The sequence below is a fragment of the Spermophilus citellus genome, assembly GCF_964194105.1.
Source record: "Spermophilus citellus genome assembly, chromosome: X".
Taxonomy (NCBI): Eukaryota; Metazoa; Chordata; class Mammalia; order Rodentia; family Sciuridae; genus Spermophilus; species Spermophilus citellus.
Window position 1 is genome coordinate 72,622,684 of NC_138190.1, and position 22,892 is coordinate 72,645,575.

The window sequence follows — 22,892 nt, forward strand, 5'->3', positions numbered from 1 at the left end:
GCCTCTGCTAACCACCATTCTAGTCTCAACTTCTATGAGATCAACTTTATCAGAGTCCACATATGAGTGAGATCATGTGGTACTATCTTTCTGCATCTGACTTATTTTGCTTAACATGATCACCATACATTTTGCTGCAAATGATAGGATTACATTTTTTGTGGATGAATGGTATTCCAATGGGTATAGATACTACATTTTCTTTATTCATTCATCAGTTGATAGATATTTAGGTGATTTGTGAATAGTGCTCCAGTGAACATGGGAGTTTAGCTGTCTCTTCAACATAATGATTTAATTTCCTTTCAATATATAATCAAGAACAAAGCACCATCCCAAACAGACTTACAAAGGTGACTATTTTGGGCTGGGGATGTGGCTCAAGCGGTAGCGCGCTCGCCTGGCATGCGTGCGGCCCGGGTTCGATCCTCAGCACCACATACCAACAAAGATGTTGTGTCCGCCGAGAACTAAAAAATAAATATTAAAAATTCTCTCTCTCCTCTCTCACTCTCTCTCTTTAAAAAAAAAAAAAAAAAAGGTGACTATTTTACCTAGTCCTTTGTCAGTTCAGGACAATATCATTTTTAATAAATAGTATTAGTCTAATAGGAAAAATGTGATATATTTTTCATTTAATATGTAGGTTTTTATGATTACTAGTGAAGTTGTTTTTATGTTTATGAGCTGATTTTGTTCTTTTTAAATATGTTTTAATGCCTTTGTCCATTTTTCTATTTTAGCTCTTAATCTATTACTTACTGATTTCATATTAACCCATTGTCTGTTAAGTATATTGCAAATGTTTTCTCATTTATTGCTTACTTTAAGAAATTTTAATGGCATATTTCATATTAAAGAATTTATAATGTTTATAAGTCACAGCTGCCATTATTTTCCATGATAGCTCATATTTCTAATTTGTTTTGATAGTTTTAAGTTTTATTTGTAAGTCTAATATGGAAAATTGGTTATCCATTTGATAGAATTATTTCTGTCTCACACCATAAACAAAAATAAATTCCAAGCAAGCATTATATATGTCTAAACCTGAAAGTAAGAAAACAGTACTTAAAATGTAGGAAAATATTTTTATGATCTTAATATAGAGATATTCTTGCTAAACAAACATTTACAAAGAAACAGGCACTCTTAAGATTATTGGTGAGTGTATAAATTGTTATAATAATTTCTTAAACAGCTTTCTAGAAGTATAGAAGTATGGTTAACATAAAATAAACATGCATATTTAAAATATTCAATTTTATAAGTTTTGACATATACATCAAATATATGTGTATATATAATTATATATGTATATATAAAATGTTTTGCAAAATTTTATATTCTAATAAGTGTGTAGTAGTCTCTCACTATGATTTTAATTTGCATTTCTCTGATGTGTTTATGATATTGAATACACACACACACACACGCACACACACACACACACACATGCACACACACACCTACATCTTTGCCACAATCAAGATAATGAACATATTCATCTTTCCCTGCAAAGTTATGAGCTGATTTTGAGGTGGGTACTTCCCACGTACCCACCTCAGGCAACTACTGATGAGCTTTCTGTCAATATAGATTGATTGCATTTTCTAGAGTTTTATATAATTGCAATCATATACTATATACTTTTTTTTTTGGTTTAGCTTTTTTCATTCGGCATAATTATTCTGAGGTTAATTCAAATTGTTGAATGAATCGGTAGTTTGTTCTTTTGTTTTGCTAAGTTGTTTTCCATCACATATACATAATTTGGCTATCTGTTCATGCATTGATGGTCATTTGAGTTGTTTCCCAATTTGGGGCTATTATAAATACAACTGCGCTGGGCGAAGTGGTGTGTGCCTGTAATCTCAGTGGCTCAGGGGACTGAGATAGGAGGATCACAAGTTCAAAGCCAGCCATAGCAAAACTCAGGTGCTAAGCAACTCAGTGAGACCCTGTCTCTAAATAAAATACAAAATAGGCCTGGGGATGCGGCTTAGTGGTCGAGTGCTCCTGAGCAGGTTCAATCCCTGGTATTCCCCCAAAGAAATAATAAATAAAAATAAAAATAAAATCAACTGCAATGAATACTTAGGTACAAGCCTATAGTCCTGTATTCTCTTTAGGTACATAATAATTATATGTTTAAAGTTTTTAAAAAATTGTCAAGCTATTTACTTAAGTAATTGTGTCATTTTATTTTCTGAAAGAAATTACAAAATCCATGTTAATTGTTTATATGTTTGGTAGAATTCTCCAGCTAAAACATCTAAGCCTGGAAATTTCTTCAGAAGTTTTTAAACTATGAATTCACCTTCTTTAATTATCTATTTCATTAGGTCATTTTTAAAATCCAATCTTTCAATGTACCATTGTATATTCCCACCAGCAATGAAAGTATAAATTGCTTCATATCTGCTGCATTGTGGTACAGGAATTTTTTGCAAAATTTTTACATTCTAATAAGTATGTAGTAGTATCTCACTGTGATTTTAATTTGCATTTCCCAGATGTCTTTGTGATATTGAATATTTTTATGTTAGTCATGTATATGTCTTACTTATTTATTTAGTTTTTTGTCCTAGACTAGTCCCCGTTGCCCTCTCTTAGCCAGAAGAAGATTTATGAAGCTATTTTTGACCTTTGCAGGGTGCAATTTGGCCTTTTATATCACAACTATAAATGTCTTTTTTTTTTTTTTAACGCAGCAATTTCAAGCACTCTTTTAGGTGCTAGAGGAACCACTGTGGATAAGGCAGAAAGCTTTCATAAAGCTTAAAATTTTATCAAGAGACAGGCAACAAACTAAATAAATGAGTAAAATATGTAAAATGGTAGAATTGATAACACATACTAAGAAGAAAAAAGAAAAAGAACCAGGAAGGAAAAACAGGAAGATTTGGGTAGACGGAGACATGTTAACTTTAGATAGATGAGGCCTGAAAAGCCTTGAGAAAGGTATATATGATAAGAATCCTGGAGAATGGAGAGAGCAAGAGCAAATTTTATGGATATGTGGAAGAAGACCATTCTAGGTTGAATAAATCGTCAGTACAAAAACCATAGTGTGTTGGGGAATAGCATGGAATATTCATAAAAACTATTATAGTGCCCAAGCAGATGCTCACAAGTAATAGCTATTTAGAATACTATGACCAGGAGTATGACCTAGAACTGTATGGTCTCAGTGCTGATCTTGCTGTTATGTCATATTGTCTCTTCGTTATAACCATGAGACATATACTGACTTTTCCTTTCCACTATTGTTCCTTGCCAAGGTCCAGCTTTTACACAGGCTTACTATGCGTTTCCAATCATGTAATTTCTGTTTTGCCTTTTGTATACTAGGATGTTTGGGTTCTAACATTCCTCTTCACACTAATTTTTGGGATTGATATTGTTACTGTCACTGGCTGGCAACAGTGACTCCCTTCTTTCTTCACCATATGTATGTGTCATCCCAAAGTGGAGGTACACAGGCCAAAAGGTCAGTCTCCCTAGGAAGTGGAAAATCCTTAAGTTCACATGAACTACTATATAAAAATTCTAATTACAGCTCTTCTGCACTCCTCCAACACTCTATATAGTATCCAAGACACTTTGTTTTAACTTTTTAATTATATGTTACTTTTATTTTTTTGAATAGGCAGGCAATGCACTGTGGTATGAAATTTTAAAAGAACAAAATTATATAGGAGAGAAAAATAATTTTCTCTTATTTTCCCCAGCCAATCATTATTTCCGCCTTGAGACTAACGATGTAACCAGATTCCTTAGTATCTTTTCAGAAATATTGAGTGCCTTTGTGTATATGTTCATGAGGGTATGTTTACTCTTCTTCTGCATTGCAGTCCCAGATGATAAAAAGCATCTTTTCTTTCCAGGTTTCGTATTTTCACTTTTCCACAGCAACTATATGATACATAGGAAGGGGCCTCAAGATTTTCTTCCAAGAGTGGCAAGTTGAACAAACAATTCTGTTTTGTTTGGTTAGATGTTCAGCCCATGAAAAAATAGGCAAGATAATTATAGTTTTATCTCTTTTTTCCCCAATAGATTTTTATTGAACCTTTTTAGTTATACATTAGGATTTATTTTGACATAATTATGAAAGCATGAAATAAAATTTTCTCTAACTCAGTCCCTAGTACTTCCCCTTCCTTTGATCCCTTCCTTCTACTGATCTTTCTGTTATTTACTTATAGGGTGTTTTGTTTTTGATTTCAGTTAGTGTCTTGTGGAAATACTTGATAGCGAGGTTCGCTGTGGCATATTCACGTATTATGTAGGAAAGTTAGGTCAGATACATTCCAGTCGTCTTCCCTATCCAGTCTCCTCCTCCCTCCCCATCAATCCCCTTAATCACTTTCAAAAATCATTCTTCTACTTTGCTGAGGATTGAATCCAGTGCCTCACACACGTGAGGCAAGCACTCTACCACTGGGCTACACCCCAACCTCCAGAAACTTTATCTCTTTATTGAAATAATCTTTCACTTCCTGTATTTTCATCCTATTTTTTCTATTACTTTTTCTTTTAGTTTATTGATCATTTTAACTATGAACTTTCTACTTTCTTTGACATTTCTTCCACTGCAATGCCAATGAAGTCAGTTGTTGAAGTGTTCTGTATTGTTTGGGGTAGTTTGTTCCCTTGATTTTTAATATCACTTGTACATCTATCCATTTATTGGGGTGGTTTTTGCTTCTTTTAAGCAAGGGACTGCTTTGTGAACTTCTTAAGAGCCCTGGGTTGGGTGAATATCCAGGTGTGGATATTTAACTCATATCATGACCTTTGCTGATGCCAATATAAGCACCACTTTGAGGGAAGCCCAGAACCCTATTCACTACAATCAGTTCAAAGCCCAGCCACTTACAATTCAGCCTGATTAAAAGTGAATGACTTGTAAATATAGTGGTTCACGAGTTCCTCTAATACAGGTATAAACCTGTAGTAAAAAATTCTGGAATGAGTTGAAAATTAGTTATTAAATATAGTGAAATTGCTGTAAAATTATACTAGGGCTGGAAGGGAGAAAAATGGGCAAAAGAGATTAAAGAAATTAAAAAGAGAAAAGGTAGAAAAGAATAATACTCACTAAGGTAAAAAGGGTGAAAAAAGGTGGATAGGGGTATTTCTGGTACTGGCAGACAGTGTGAGTGGGAGAGTAGCAATTAAGAGGGTCAAGTATAAACTATTGCTAGGAAGTCAAAGATAGAAAGAATGATTCCAATTAGTGCTTTAAACCATTAAAAGAAATACGTTTACATGGGTTGAAGGTACAATAATGGCTATTAGGGTAACAACTCACAATCAAGATAAATAGTAATATTCATGATCAAAGTTGATGTTTGAGTTATTTATAGTATAAACCATGCCAAGGTGAAGAAAATTCTTTTTGAATCTTGGTTTGGATTTCATTTTAGGATTTGGGACATTTAAAAAAATATCCATCATTATTTGCCTTCTAATTCCTCCAGAGATTCCTGGATAGAGGAGTCCCTCCCCTAGTTTCTTTTTTTAAATTTTAATTTTTTATATATGACAATAGAATGCATTACAATTCATATTTTACATATAGAGCACAATTTTTCATATCTCTGGTTGTACACAAAGTAAAGTCATGTCGTTTGTGTCTCCTTATATGTACATAGGGTAATGAAGATCATTGTGTTCCACCATCTTTCCTACTCCTGTTTCCCTCCCTTCTCCTCCCTCCCCTTTTCCCCTTTGCCCTATCTAGAGTTCATTTAATCCTCCCATGCCCACCCCCCATAGCATATTATGGATCAACATCCTTAAATCAGAGAAATCATTCAGCACTTGTTTTTTTGGGATTGGCTGATTTCACTTAGCATAATATTATCCCCTGGTTTCTATGGACCTCCCACTGGTCTGATTTGTTTTGTCAGCTCAGGGACCTGTGGCTGACTGCATTGAGTGTGTGGAGTATGTGAAGTTGTGTCTGTTGGTTGTTTCTGTTTTGTGCAGGAGTTCAGGACGCAGGGCTCTGGGCTATTGCTGCTATTGCTGTGGGTCATCATATACCCACTCCCCTCTACAGGATCGTTTTCATGAAGGCATAAAGCATAATGACTGTCTGCAAGCACAGGTCCTGTGGTTGTGGATTCTCCATGGGGGATCTGTGGTACAGATCCTGGCCTATGCAGCTTACTGGGGTACTGTCTTTACCACTGAGTAAAGAGATTCAGCTGACTCACCTAGGTTCCAGTTTCCACTGCCCCAGGCTGTAAAGGGTGGGAACTGATTCCCTCTGCTGACTGTGACTGATGCAGGGTTGAGACAGGATCAAAACAATGCCCTTGGACTGGGGTTGGGGCTCAGTGGTAGAGCGCCTCACACATGGGAGACCCTGGGTTCGATCCTCAGCAGCAAATAAAAATAAATAAGTGAAATAAAGGTGTTGTGTCCATCTACAACTAAAAAATAAATACTTAAAATAAAAGAAAACACTGTCTTGTCACTCGGTACATGTGCCCAAGGGTCAGCTGCCTTGGACCCAGGCAAATGTTTGCCTTGACTGACCTCTTGTTGGCTTTGGTAATGGTCCAGGCCTCTTCTCTTTTTTTTTTTTATTTTTTTTTATTGGTTGTTCAAAACATTACAGAGCTCATGATATATCATCTTTCATACATTTGACTCAATTGGGTTATAAACTCCCATTTTTACCCCAAATACAAGTTGCAGAATCACATCGGTTACACACTCACATTTTTACATAATGGCATATTAGTGACTGTTGTATTCTGCTACCTTTCCTATCCCCTACTATCCCCCCTCCCCGCCTCTTCTCTTTAAGCTTCCTGAAAACTCAAGCAACTTCTCATCCCAGCCTTCCACCAGCTGCTGCCATGATCTAGGGAACCATCACTCTATGCTGCTGGATATTCAGGAGGCGTCCCTCCAGGATGGCCTTATGCAGACTGTGACTGTAATCAGGGACAATCCCTCTAGGCTTCTTAGACCTCAGGCAACTCCCCTCTGTTTCTCATCCCAGGGACAGCAGGCGGCAGCAGCAGTTCTAATGGCTCCCCTTTCCCCTTTCTTCTGCTTGCTGCCAAAACTGTCTTGCTGCTTGGATCTGAGCTTTCAGTTCTGCCGCTGTATGTGAATTGCAGGTGTCTGCTCTGTCTCTGCCCAGCCTTCCATGACAGCTGTACAGAGCGCTGATTTGGGCGAGCAGTTCCTGGGTTGGTTGTTCCACCCTGCTCCCCATTTTCATGGTCAGAGGGAGGGGTTTCAGCAACTTTGGGCTAGTAGTGATCCCTCTACAAGTTCTTTCTAGAGGGATCCTTACGAGAACCCACTATCCTCTAGTTTAACTTGCTTCTTTCTGGAAGTGGGGAGAATGCTGTGTTGATTTATGAGGGTGACTGTTCAGCTCTGGGCTCCACAAAATGGCTGTGGATCCTGGCATGGCTTTATATTTATTATTTGGTTTTATACCGCTTGATCTGCTTCAAGGACACCGCTGTTGCTGCCATGCCTTTTTTTTTCTGCCTTTCTTTCCAAATGTTGTTAAGGGAGTGGACTTTGTGCTTTTCTGCTCCTTGTTTCTCTGCCTGTTGTCCCTCCCCATTTCTCCCACCCTGTTCCACATTTGGGGTTAGGGAATTCTGTGCTTATTTTCTACTCTGGTAACCAATCTTCAAGTCTCTCCAGGTCTTGGACATTATAATATTGAGTCTTAGAACATTTATATCTCCCACCTGTCAGATCATCTGTTCCTTCACTGCCTCCTCTCTGTGTTTTTGCTCTCAGAATCCACTGCCTAGGTCCATTCTGCCATATTTAGGACTCTCTCAAAAAGCATCTTAATAACTCTTTGCATCTGATTTTTATCATATCCTGTGAGGTAGGTGGTATTGCCCCTGTGTTACAGAAGAGAACACAGAGGCTCAGTGAAGAGAAATTACTTCCCTCAGGTCTCCCAGGCAGAAAGCAGAAAACCAGGACTGATGTTGTAGTCTTTTGTCTGCATTCTTTGTTTCACACTAAGGAGTGTTACATTTTGTTTCATAAACATGGGAAGAGATATCTAAACACTTGCTAGTAGAATGTTTTAGAAAATCCCCATAATTCATTTAACCATATTAGAATATTTACAGCAGACCCTAAGTGTAATGTTAGCAGATATCAGGTGGTAGGCAGTATTAGGGACAAAAAAACTTGATATAATTGCCTCCTGGATATCTTCCTTATCCCTCCACAGATCTATTTGGGTCCACCTGAGGAGAACACTGCACCCCCAGTGCCTCCACCTCGAGTGACAGCAAGAAGACACAAACCAATCACAATTTCAAAGCGATTACTGCGAGAAAGGGCGGTTTTCTATACTTCTTCCCTGGATGAAAGTGAAGGTCAGTACTCATATTCACCCTTAGCTTCTAAATGGTGATTAGACACAAAGAAGTTGTTGAGTGGCAGAAGTGGGGGTGTGACCATTTTTATCCATGCAAATATAAGCCTTTCCTGGCTTCTAGGTTTAAAAGCATCTTGGAGAAGCAAAGCTTATACTTATTCCCAGAGAGGAAATTACTTTTTTGGTTTCGGATAGAACAGGGATGACTTTGTAAAAGATGCTACCATAATCCTTTCTTTATAAGATCAGTGGAGGATCCACAATATTCTTAGATCTGTGTGCCTAATACATGGAAATGCATAAATCAGATGCTTTCTGAACATGCTTAGGTTTTAAACTCATATATGGCTAACATGGATTGAAAACCTACTATGAGCCAGGTACTATGCTAGGTGCCCAGTATGTATTCCTAAGGAGTTTGTGGGATAAAGTGAGATACATGTATGTGAACAAACAAATGCCAGTCAGTGGAATAATTGCTAGGAATGAGACTCTAAACATTCTACATGGACCTATGCCCCACTTACCACTATTCCACTGAGAACATTCTTGCAAAAGTCACTAATAATCTCCATGTGATCAAATCAAATAGCCACTCTATTATTCTCCCCTTACTCAGCTTATGAACAGCATTAGATACAGTTGACTCCTTCCTCCTCCTTAAAACACTGAATTTGGTTTCCAGGACACCAACTCTCCTTTTGCCTCACTAGATATTCCATCTCCATCTCCTCTATGGCTTTTCCTTCTCTCTGTTATATTTCTATGTGATTTTATCCATTCTTTTGGTCTTATTTTTTAATTTTTTCTGATTTTTTATACCTGATGCCAGAATGCAATTCATTTCATATTACACATATAGAGCACAATTTTTGAAGACACTGATTGTAAACAAAGTAACACCATTCGTGTCTTATACATGTACCTAGGGTAATAATGTCTAACTCATTCCACCATCATTCCTCCCCCCTTGCCCCCACCTTTCCTCTCCCTCCCCTTTGCCCTATCTAAAGTTCCTCTATTTCTCCCATGCTCCCCACCCCCAATCGCCATTATGCATCAGCATCCTCATATCAAAGAGAACATTCGACCTTTTGGGGAGATTGGCTTGCTTATTCACTTAGCATTATATTCTCCAACTTCATCCATTTATCTGCAAATGGCATGATTTTATTCTCTTTTAATTCTGAGTAGTTTTCCATTGTGTATACATACCAAATTTTTCCTATCCATTCATCTACTGAAGGGCATCTAGGTTGGTTCCATGATTTAGCTATTGTGGATCCTTCTGTTATAAACATTGATGTGGCTGTGTCCCTGTGGTATGCTGATTCTAAGTCCTTTGGGTATAAACTGAGAAGTGGGATAGCTGGGTCAAATGGTGGTTCCATTCCCAGTTTTCCAAGGAATCTCCATACTGCTTTCCAGACTGGCTGCACCAATCAGCAGTCTCACCAGCAATGTATGAGTATGCCTGTTCCCCACATCCTCACCAACACTTATTGTTGTTTGTATTCTTGATAGCTGTCATTCTGACTGGAGTTGAGATGAGATCCCAGAGTAGTTTTGATTTGCATTTCTCTAATTGCTAGTGATGTTTAACATTTTTTCATGTTTGTTGATTGATTATATATCCTCTTCTGAGAAGTGTCTGTTCAGTTCCTTGGCCCATTTATTGATTGAGTTATTTGTTTTTTGTTTTTTTGGTTTTTTGATGTTAAGGTTTTTGGGTGCTTTGCATATCCTAGATATTAGTGCTCTATCTGATGTGCTTGTGGTAAATATTTGCTCACATTCTATAGTCTGTCTATTTTACCTCACTGATTATTTCTTTTTATGAAAAGAAGCTTTTTAGTTTAAATCCATTCCATTTATTGATTTTGATTTTAATTCTTGTACTACAGGAGTTTTATTAAGAAAGTTGGGGCCTAATCTTACATGATGGAGATTTGGGCCTACTTTTTGATCCATTAGGTGAAAGGTCTCTGGTTTAATTCCTAGGTGCTTGATTCACTTTGAGTTGAGTTTTGTGCATGGTGAGAGATAGAGATTTAATTCCATTTTGTTACATGTGGATTTCCAGTTTTCCCAGCACCATTTGTTAAAGAGGCTATCTTTTCTCCAATGTATATTTTTGGCACCTTTGTATATATAAGATAACTGAATTCATGTCCTCTATTCTATACCATTGGTCTACAGGTCTATTTTGGTGCCAATACCATGCTGTTTTTGTTACTATTGCTCTGTAGTATAGTTTTAGGTCTGGAATAGTGATGCCACCAGCTTCACACAGTCTTTTGATTTTAAATATCATTTGAGTGCTGAAGATGATTTCTAGTTTCCATCTGTAGGATATTGTCATCTCAAACTCCCTGCTGAACTGACTCCCTTGGGATGACTCATGAGCATTTCACATTCGAAATGTTCAAAACATAATTTTTGATTTTCTACTGCTCCTTTACCTGCTCCTACTCCCACCCACCTCCAGTCCAATTAATAGGCCACACCAGTCTCCTGATCACTAAGGTTAAGAACTTTGACATCATCCTTAATTAGTCTTTTCCTTTTTTTCATCATATCTGATCCATTGGCAATTCTTATCAGCTCTGCATGCCTATTACATGCTAAATCTTTCTGCTTTCCCATGCTACCATCCTTGCTGAGCCTACATCATCTCTCACCTGGTATCCTTATTTGCTTTCTTGCCTGCCTCTAATCCATTCTTGCCTGCCTCTAATCCATTCTCCACAGCAGCCAGTTAAATAGACATCTGTTGAAAATGTAAATTGGATCTCATCATTCCTTCTGCTGCAAACTTTCAGTGATCTCTCTTCATTTTTAGCATAAAATTTGCATTTAATGCTGTGTTATATGATCCTTACTTATCTCTCTAACCTTCATTTCTGTGCTTCCTGCTTTCACTGTCCCCTTTGCTTTCTCTGGGCTAATCCCATTGGTCTTGCTGTTCCTTATAGATATCAAGCTTAACTAAGTGCCTTTGCATTTGCTGTTCTCTTTGCCCTAAGTATTCTTCTTCCAGAACTTCACAGGCCTTACTCCTTTATCCAGAGTTTGGCCAAATGCTATCTCCTTATACAGACCTTCTCTGTGTATTCTAGTCAGATAATCTTTTCTCCTCATCCAATCACTGCCTATTTCTTTATACTACACTATTTTATTTATACACCTGCTACTATTTGTTGATACGTTTGTTTCCTGTCTTTCCTGTTAGAAAGTAACATCTATTTTATCATTAACCCTTATAGTATTCATGTAATAAGAATGAATGAATGGATATGTAAGGAATAATGAAGAGTAAGGGATTACCTAGCTTAATGATCACTTTCCTACAGAAGTTAGAATGTTAATCAGGAGAAAGTGGAAGGGAACATTGAATGCCTACTCTGTCCTACCAAAATTTCAGTTTTATGATATAAATTTATTTATTTATCCATGATGTCCCAAAATAGAAACTCTATACCAGCAGAATTTTTTTTACACTGTATCTCTAGCACCAGCACAGTACTTGGTACATAGTAAGCCCTCCATAATTGAGGATAATAAATGAATGAATTGGGTGTCAGTAGACCTAAGACTGAACTTCATCTTAACCACTATCCTACTGAGTAAAATGAGCTAGCCATTTTCTCTCTCTGGGTCTCAGTTTGCCCCTCTGTGTGGTGAGGGCTTTGTGCCAGAAAATCTCCAATGAGATCACCCAGTCTAGACATTTTTAAGAACTTTTTTAGACTGATATATAATTTAAATGCCATAAAATTCATTCCTCTAAATTGTACAGCTCAGTAATTTTATTACATTTTGTACAGCCATCTCATTCCAGAACATTTTCATTACCATATTTTCCAATTTCCATTCCCCATAACCCTTGACTGTTACAATCTACTTTCTGTCTCTACAGATTTGCCTATCCTGAACATTTCATATTAATTGAATCACATACTATGAAGATGTTTGTGGCTGACAAATCATTTCACTTATTATAATGTATTCAAAATTCATCCACATTGTAGCATGTATCATTTATTCATTCTTTTTTATTGTCAAATAATATTTCATTCATCATTTGATAGTTGAGTACTATTTACTTTTTTAGCTATTATAATGCTTCTGTGAGCATCCATGTACAGGTTTTGTGTGAATGTCTTTCAATTAAGTATATACCTAGAATGAATTTTTTTGGGTCATATGGTTACTCTGTATTAAAACTTTTAAAGAATAGCCAACCTATTTTCCAAGCAGATACACCATTTTACTTTCCTACTGGCAATGGTTGAGATTTCTAATTTTTCTGCATCTTCACCAACACCTATCATATCCTGACTTTGATTCCAGGCATCCTAAGTGGATAAAAATCCATAATCTCAATTAATGTTTAACATTTGTGTGTGAGATATTTATGTGGAACTCTCTTTTGTAGGGCAAGCATTGGAAACTCAAAAGGGGGTTATTTTCCAAGTTAACAATAGCTGCTAAATGACAGAACAGCAATTTGTACCCATCTATCTTATCCTAAAGTACTATTACCTAGTATAAAAAATTGTGTTTCATATGACTTGTCTGAATATTGTTCTAAGAAGGAAACAATCCTTCTGCTTACCACCATTCTTTATCAGTAATATTTCATTTCCTTACCCCAAACACTATTTTTTTATAAATAGTATTTCAGTGAATCAAATCCCTCCACAATCATTATGGGCTCCTTCATAACCCCATATCTAAGTCATGGCCATTCGACCTCTTTAATATCTCTTGATTATCTTTTGGTGATTTCATTCCAGCTTAGATACTTCTCATCAACTAACCCCCCCCCCCACTTCCAGTCTCTCTGGTCCAATCTGATTTTCATAATGAACCCAGAGGTATGCTCTAAAAACACATATTTGAGAATGCTGCTTCTCTGTCACCCAAAAAGTAATTATCCCTTGTGGCCTAAAGATGAAGTACATATTCCTGAGGATGGCATCTATGATCTTTATGATATAGCTCCAATCCGTCTTAACAACCTCATCTTCTTTTAGTCACAGATTCTCAAGTCAAACTAAGCATTTGTAAAAATTTTTCTCAGATAAACCCTGATCTTTTAATCTTCCAAGTTATTATTTGTGTGAACAATCTTGTTTTATCTATGCCCCTACCCAATCCCCAACCAGACATCAGGTCATTTCATCTGTGTTTCAGTATGTATCTCTAAAAATAAGGACTCTTTTTTTTAACTAAAACAACAATTATTATCAGCCTATCTAAAAGAAAATGATAATACTGCAAGATCAAATATCTAGTCAGTATCCAAATTCTCCTATTGTCTCATATTTATTTTTTAAAAAAATGAAATCCATCTGTTGCAACAGACCAGTACAGCTCTCAGGAATCATTTTTCTGGCCAGAAGTATGTTTTCTACCACTAAATTCTGATCTACATTTTCTATTGCTAAAGAAGATGACAATTCCCTCGCAGCAGGTTCATTCTGGGGGGTTATTGACAATTTCAGGGAACTCTGTGGGTCACTTAAAATTAATTTTTTTAAGTTTTGACTATATTTATGTAGGTTAATTTTTCTAGGCAAGAGTACCTGGCTCTCATTATAGTTTTAGAAGCTCTAAGTAAGACTCAGAGTCACTGAAAAGCTTGCACTAATGTCAGAGGAAATTGTAGACCACAAAGGCTAGAGGAAGAACATAAAGTGGCTTTTTGAGGGTTTCTTTATGGGGGTGGAGAAAGAAGTTAAATTCTGCTATATTTATTAACTTGAAATTTGAGAAACATTAACAAATTACTTTTGAGAAAATAGTTAAGAATTAACTCATGTCTTTATTTAGAAAGAATAGAATATGAAATTCATTGGGGACATTAAGTCCCTTTTGAATTCATTCCCCTTTGAATAAAACAGCCTAGTTTATTGTGGTTTGCTGAATTCTGGTGGTGAAAATCATACTCAGATCTTGAATTGAATTCCTTATTTAGATGGGACCTGTGACTCCTCATGAATTAGGAATGGCAGAGCCTAATCTTGTGGGTTATAATTTATTTGTGCCACAGTGTATATAGCAGTTTTGAAAATGTGTACAACTTTTAAAAATTAGGAATGTATGCATATATCAAAATGAAAGGGTTTTAGAGATTATCACTAATCCTTCCTCTTTGCACCAACTTTTCTCAGATGAAATCCAACATCAAACACCTAATGGTACTATCACTATCAACCTAGAACCCCCTAAGCTGCCACAACACCTCAAACTACCTATGCAGAGGAGTGGGGAAGCTGATCCCGGGAGAAAGTCTCCAAGCAGGCTTATTTCAGATGGCAAATTGGAGCCGTGCCCTGAGGTGGATGTGGGGAAGTTGGTGTCTAGGATACAGGATGGAGGGACCAAGACTACCCCAAAGGCCACCAATGGACCAATTCCAGGCCCTGGCCCCACAAAGACCCCTTCTTTCCACATAAAGAGACCAGCTCCCCGACCCCTGGCTCACCACAAGGAAGGTAAGTACTTGGGAATCCCAAGGGAATCAGAACTAAACCCATATACTTTTCACCTTGAGATCCTTCCAGGATTGGAAATATCATAAGTGGGAATGTGTTCCACTTTACTAGAACTCATTCTGGAATGGTGGTTGAGACCACAGAAACATTCATAATAATCACTAGAATGTAAGCTCTACGAGAGCAGGGACTTGAGGCCTGTTTTCTTTTCTTCTATATTCCAAGTACCTAGAACAATGTCTTGCTGGCACATAGTAAGTACTTGTTTCTATTGCCATTTATTAAGTATCTTCTGTGTACCTAGCATTGTATTAAGTCCTAAGTTTTATTATCCTCATGATCCTTTTGTGAAGAAAGTATTATTCATGTTTCAGTTAGAAAACTGAAGATCCTAGAAATAAGTAACTTCCCAGAGAATCACATGGTAACTGGCAGAGCTGGGATCTAAATCTTAGCACATCTTCAGGTGCCAAAAATCTGTGTTCTTTCCATGAATGCAGAACCCTCGTTTTGCCTTCTGATAAGAAACTTTGAATCTGTGAACCACTGTTTTCTCATTCTCATTTTCTCATTTGGGAGAAATAAGGACAAAGGGATACAGCTTCTGTTCGTCTACACTTTTTAAATCATTACAAATTCTAGATGTAGTTGACTTCTACAATCTTTGTAAGCTATACACATGGGGGCACATAGGAGAGGAAGGCGCTGATCCAGAGGGAAGTTTGAGAATATGATTTCTATGAAAATAGTATGGTATAATGAAAATATAGACTTTATTCTCAGAGGATTGAATCCAAATTCTGGCTCTTTTACTTTGTATCCGGATGACCTTCTTAACATGTGCCTTATGTATTTGTATCCTCTCCTGTTCTAGAAAGGATTTAAGGCATTTCACAATATAGCCAAATATAAAAATGTAAAATAGTAAGAATAATGCATCTGGAAACTATTGGCTGGGTACTAATAGTGTACTTGGTCCCATCCTAGGTGCTGAGGACACAGAAATCAATTATACAAGGTCCCTATCTTCTATAGGCTTAGAATAGAGCATGGCAAACTATGATATGTGGGCCAGATCAGACCCATTGCCTCTTTTTAAATTTAATCTTTATTTGTTCTAATTAGTTATATATGACAATAGAATGCATTCTGACTCATTGTACATAAATGGAGTATAACTTCTTCTTCTGGTTATACATGATGTAGAGTTACACAGGTCATGTAACTATATAGGGTATTAATGTCCAATTAGGGTAATAATGTCCAATTCATTCTACTATCTTTCTTACCCCCATTCCCCCTCCCCTCCCTTCACTTCCCTCTGCCTAATCCAAAGTACCTCTTTCTTATATGGCCCACAAGCTAAGAATGTTTTTGATATATTTAAATATTAAGAAAAGATACGATTTTTATGATGAATAAAAATTATCTGAAATTCAAATTTGTTTCTTTAACATAAATATACCCCTTCATTTACATAGTGTTTAGGGCTGCTTTCACATTATAACAAATTGAGAAGAAAAACAAACTTTATGGCCCTGCAAAGCCTAAAATGTTAACTATGTGACCCTTTACAGAAAAAGGTTGCTGACCCTTGCCTGAGATTCTAGAGCACAGGCAAGAAAAATGAATTCTAGAGCAGGGGCATGGGAAGATAGGATAGGAGGGAAATAACAGGAAAGGAATCAGTACACAAAATGTTTGCCGTGAAACTTTACACACTTACTGGAATAGCGTCACAGAGTTGGCTCCAAACTTTCTAGAGAAAACAAGAAGAAAGAAACCTCAACGGTTATATAATTCCAAGTTCTTAAGGGAAAATAGCCTGTTGTTCAGGTAAAACATAACTTTTCTGTTTTGGAGGCCAGGAAAATTTTTCTTCTGTGGACTGTGGCATATAACAACCTCACTGTGGGCCAATGGCATTGTCTCAGAGGACAATTTAGTGAAAGTCTATTCTGTGTGGGGGCTGGTACACATTTTATGAAGTAATTGACCCTATGAATTTTCTGGCTGGATCCTCTGATGCATCCATGTGTTATTTAACCTCTTTGCACATTGGTTTCCATATCTGTAAAATGGGAGAAACAGCTCACCCCACAGAATTATTGCTATGATAAAAAGGAATAAGAAAATATCTGGCATAACCAGCCTATAAAATATGATACTGATTCTCTTCCCCTGTCCCTCCCTTCCTAAGATTTGCCTCTTCTGGGAAGTAGAGCCGAAAAAAATAAATAAATAAAGGCCAGGACAAAAAAATAAAGGCCAGACTTCTATGTGAACATCTGCTTCAGTTTATAATTTATATATTGACCTTCATATCAATCTTCTAGAAAGTTGGATAACTCCACTTACACTCATTACAGTAAAATTTGTCTTGCCTGTCGCCAAAACTTGAGATCAGCCAGGTTCTATCAGCTCTTCAGAAGAAGTTATTTATCCCTCCCTATCATTTCTACCCTTACAATCTTCTACTTCAAAGTTCAATCCCAGTGGCCTTCTCTTCTTCCCCTTCCTCCACAGTACCATCCTCTGGGCGCTGGTGGCAGCTGCTGTCATTTAATGATGTCAGTTAATATAAGTACCGATCTGACTTGTCTAGTATCAGTCAGACTATCTAAATCTAGGCTGCAGCATTGCCAGGCTTTGATTTCTGCCCTAAATCAGTTAGCCACAGGCTGAAATGATTCAGCTTTTTTCAAAGGCCTCTAGCCTCGGCCACAGAATACAGAACTGAAGTGTCTTTGGCCTTGGTGGAAGATTAGCCACACCTCTGGGGTAGTTGCCTCTTTGAACCTTACCCAGGCCACCACCTCACCACTGCCTCCCTTTCTCCCTCATGATTTTGGCTGCCATGCTGGTGGATTCATAGGTATCAGAATAGTTATCAGTTAGGAAAACTCTGTAAATAGCCATGACCCTGAGCTATAAGTGGTGGCTGTTAACCCTTGTGCTAACAGAATCACAGGAAGAAGCTGTCAAGTCAGCTGACCCACTCTGAACCTCGAAGTTGTCACTCCATTTCAGCTCCATTCTCTAGGATGCTTTATTACTTTAGGGATCCAAATGTGCCACTGTCCTGACACCCATCTTCACTTCTTGCAGTGATCCACCATTTAAGTGGACTTGATATTCTGCACATTTTTTTCTTCAGCAATTAAAAAGAATAAAAGCATGGTGCCTGTTAAATTTGCTTTCTTCCATGACATTCAGCTTTACAATAAAATCAATATTGTTTGCTTGTGGAATTTTATCAAGGGTCCTTTTCTGTTCCAGACATAAGCTGGATATTTTTTCTTCTTCTATTTCATCTAATCATTGTGACAGGCCTGTGAGGCAGGTTTTACTGTTCCCATTGCACAGATGGAAAAACAGGCTCAGAGACATGAAACAACTTGCCCAGAGGAATTCAGATTGTAAAGTAGATATGGGGCTTGAACCCAGATCAGCTTGATTATACCACATTTTAATTCAGCTGTTTAAGCTACCTTCTCCTTTCTATTTTTTTTTTCCCTAAAAGATACTCACTTTGGGAGTGACAAAATTATAACATCCCTTTACCTTTCATTTGACGTTACTTCTTCTTACCATTTCTGGCTGTGCAAAAGGCATGTGTAGTTCCCACAGAGGAATTTAGGACTTTCCTTGGGGAATAAAGAGGCAGGAGGGCTATTTCCCATTTACTTACATGTATTTGCTCATTTATTCAGACAGTGCTAAGCAATGAGAGTGACCATGATCTTGCCTTCTAATGGATTATAGTGAGTCTGGCATGCAAGCAGCCAGTCGCAGCCCAGTATGATCCATGATCTACTGGTGGAGAGAATAAGTTTCAGTAGGCGCATGGGGCAAGGAGTTCTTCATTCTGCCTGAGTTATTGAGATAAAAGTGGAGAGCACACCGCTCACTATAACCCTATGATTTAGGAACCCTTCTTAGCTCTTTTCCTCTGTCTTGAGAGAAAAAACTACATCAACTGAGGTCCTCCTGTGATTGCAGAAAGGATACTTCCAAGGTTTTGCTCAGTCATAAGGCCATCAATTCTCTACTGGGGTGACTAATAGTATAAGTGGCATTTCCATCTGCTCTAAAAGTATTAGGAACAGACTTGCTCCTGCAGTAATGGGCGTTGCTGGCCATTATCCATATTTTCTTGTTTGGACTCATTATGCTTTAATAATCTATTGTTTGATTTTAAATCTCTGTCCTAACTGCAGTGTAACTCCAACTTGTTCTTAATGGATAATTAATGGTTAAGGCTTTAGGGGAGCATGGAAAAGTGTCATAGGAAGAGATTCTTCTAGAAAACTGGGAGACTCTTCAAGTGGAAACAATCTTTCCCTACTGTCTCAGGTTAAGTGTAGATAGGTAAAAGGAAAATTGGAAGAATGTTGCTTAAGATTGAAGACTGATCACCATCAGGTCCCTCAAAATCAGCAAATTATAAGATTTTTTGGTTATCTTCATTTGACAGAGAATTAGAGAGGAAAACAAATGATTAGATTGGAGAAGGAGATCCAATTTAGAGTATTAGCCAAATTTTCAACCAAAGTTAAGAAAAAAAAATTAAAAGGAAAAACAGGTGGAAAGACTATAGGCTCAAGAGGCTTAGTGGTCCTTAGTGGTCTTAGTGGCCAGGCTCCAGAGTGTTCCAGCTATGAGTTTGAATCTTGGATATTCCCCTTCCAATCTGTAGGACATTGGGCAGTTCATAACCTCTCTGAATCTTGGGTTTGTCCTTCTTATAATGAGGCTAATAACTGTGTCCATTGGATTGCTATAATGATGAAGGGAGACAGGTGTGTGCCTGGCACATCATGAGTACTCAGAAACAGTAGCGGGTTTTTTGCCCTTATTAGAGGTTTTACTAGCTGCCCAGTTTTCATTAGGTCAGCTTCACATCTCTGAGTCTTATCTTCCCAGTGGAATTAGAGACAACACCTCTATTGCAGGCAGGTAAGGTTTTGTGGGGAATAAGTTAGTTGACGTATAAAAGCATCTGGTAAGAAATGGTGGGCATGGAAAATAGGGCTGTCTGCTATTCTGATTATGGACCATGAGACACCTGAGGCCCAAAATGTAGATGGCATAAAAGTACTCAGAGTGAACATGCAGAAAGAGGCATTATTTAGGGAAGGAGAAGAGGAGGGTTCTTAGCCGTTCCATTAGCTTCAGCTCAAGTCTTCTTTGGTCCAAGAAACCTCCTGACAATCCTGTTCTAGGGAACTCTCCCTTAACCCATTCCTTGGGCACCTAAATTTGGCCCTCTAATGTGGATACTGAGTGATAGGGTTCACTCTTAGCTCATGTGAGTATGTCTTCTCTTCCCAACTCAGTTTTAAGAAGCCAGGGAACAATTGTGAGAATTCCTCATGAGAGCATAAGATGGGGCCTCAAAAAACTCCTGATATATTGAATACCTTTCATCTTGGGTTACAGAATAGATCTGAATCTTGTTTATATTATGTTTGTGTATGTTACATGTGGTCCAATGGGTTCCTAAAAAGGGAAAACTTTCTTTGCTGTCCTTCTAGTAGACTGAAGTGCATCTTTTTTACTCAATAAATATTTGTTAAATATTCACCAGTTTTATGCAAAGCAAACTACTTGGGTCTCTGGGGAATACAGAGATGAATGCCACCTATATCTTGCTCTCAGAATGCTCCAATTCTAATAGGACAGATGAAAACAAAGATCCAAACTACAGGATTCAAAGTACAAGATGATCAGTGCCTTAAGAGCCAGAGAAAGAACTTGGAGCATTTTAAACTTCTGAAGATACAAATTTGGGCATGAGGGAATAGGGTAAATAGCATCTTAGAAAGACATAATTAATTGTAAGGCATATACATGGAACAATAAATACTACTGCTTGAATTAGAGGATATGTGAAGAAGAATGGTACAAAATTAGATCAGAAAGGAGAATTGAAGCCAAATGGAAGTGGGTCACAATTGCCAGGTTAAAAATGTCAGGGTTTATTCTGTGGACAGCAAGGAGCCATGAAGTCTAAATCTTCTGAGAAAGAGAGGCAGAATACATTGGGGTTTCTAGAGTACTCCCAATGTAGCATGTAAAAGTCAGCAGGGAGAGATAGAAGTCTAAAGACATATCATAGGCTGATTCATCTGGACAACAGTCCAACCCCATGTTGTATTGTAGGGAAGTGATCTGCTGAAGATCATACAGCTTAGTTTTAGGACGAAGACTATATTTCAGGTTTCTTGACTCCAAGTTATATGACTCTTCCCTTCCAACCTCACCAGTTTGGCATTGTGCTTTAGCAGTGACTGAGACAAATTTGAGGAAAGAAAGAACAACATTGGGGTCTTTCAGCCAAGAAAACCCTTTGCTGTCACTTCAAAATCATACTTGTAATGAATCATCAAGTTAAACCTGCAAATAAAGGTCAAAGGCAGACACAAGGTTCATGATGTTTGTTTCCTAAGGCCCTATTTTGATGTCCATTTGGATATGACTGTGAGTTAGGAATGAATGGGGTTCATATTTAGGTGGTGTCATGTTGTTTACTCATCAAGGGGAATGCGAGCCCTAGGATGGACATGGCTTCAGGTAGGAAATGTTTTCTGGCTCTGAGTGTGTGTCGCATCCTTCCTGCCCAACTCTCTTCCAGTAGGTAGTAGAAATGTGACAGTATTGTCTTCTCTGGTAATCTCTAAACTACAGTGAAGAAGCAGTTGTATGGCCTAGAGTTTCTCAACCCTGGCTGCACATCACACCATCTGGGGAGCATTGAAAATATACATGCCCAGATCCTACTCCAGTCAATTAAACCAGAACCTCTCAGGAGGATACCCAGGTATTACATAAATTTAAAGCTCTTCACAAATTCCTGATGTGTAGCCAGGGTTGATAACTACTGGTAGTTGGGACAACATGGGTTTCGGAAATCAAATGAAGCTGGTTTTATTGTTGATAAACTATGAGGTTACTACTTACCTTGGAATTTCTTTTCCTCATCTGTAGAATAGGGGCAATATTTTCTGTACAATTATGGCCAATGTTAAATGGGAAAAATAGGCATAAAGTGCTGAGTACAGTATCATAGTACCTACAACAGAACAGGTGTTCAATAACAAGTTAGATAATTTATTTTACTGGTATTATTTTATTACCACTGTCATTTTTATCATTTATAATTTTATATTCCTAATAATAACAATAAAACTGCAGATACTAGGGAAATCACTCGATATAGAGACAAGAGATATAAGACAAGAGATGTAGGTTTCAGTCCTCACTCTATCAGTTATCTGAGTATGTCGTTGTGGGTGAATTAGTTTACCTTTCAGAACCTCAGTTGCCTTCTCTGTGAAATGCAGATAATAAGACCTATCTATTCTTCTTTCCCAAGTTTATTTTGAACAAATATTTATCATCTGGAAGAGTGCTTTGAACAGGATGATACTTTTTGGAAAAAATGGATTATTATCATTTTGATTATTTTTTCCTAATGTAATTCTGGGCTAAAGGGAATGGTGTGCCCAGAAATATAAGATGCAGACTACATTGGGAGAAAGAATTTATGTATGCCCATGTATAATGTTTTGGTAATTCTTTCATCAGAACATAAATCACACTATATTATCATTATCTCTGTGAATACCTGTCTCACCAGAATGCCTAGGTGGATGGATGTTTTTTAAAAAAACATAACAATATCTAAGCACTTCAGGAACATTTACATAAATGGAAATTATATTTGTGTGCTGTGTACAGAGGTGTGAGATTTGCACTATATCTTTAGGGATGATTATAATATAGGTGAGACATGAGATCAGGGGCACATAATAGTGAAAAAAAGCAGGAAAAAGTATATCAATTACCCTGTGTGCTAGACACTACCTATAGGGCATACAGACAATGTGTGTGTGTGTGTGTGTGTGTGTGTGTGTGTGTGTGTAAAACTAATTTGGAAGCAGGCACTGTGGCAAATGCCTGTAATCCCAGTGTGAGGGGTGGAGCCGAGGCAG

At 37.5% G+C, this 22,892-nt stretch overlaps 1 protein-coding gene across 1 annotated transcript in view; it reads left to right on the top strand.

Moving 5' to 3' along the window:
• OPHN1 (oligophrenin 1) overlaps positions 1 to 22,892 on the top strand; it is a 388,053-nt gene that overhangs the window by 354,725 nt on the left and 10,436 nt on the right. Inside the window, exons 20-21 of the mRNA XM_081278189.1 lie at positions 8,243 to 8,390; positions 14,572 to 14,895. Coding sequence (XP_081134315.1) covers positions 8,243 to 8,390; positions 14,572 to 14,895 — 472 coding nt within the window. The remainder of the gene's footprint in view (positions 1 to 8,242; positions 8,391 to 14,571; positions 14,896 to 22,892) is intronic.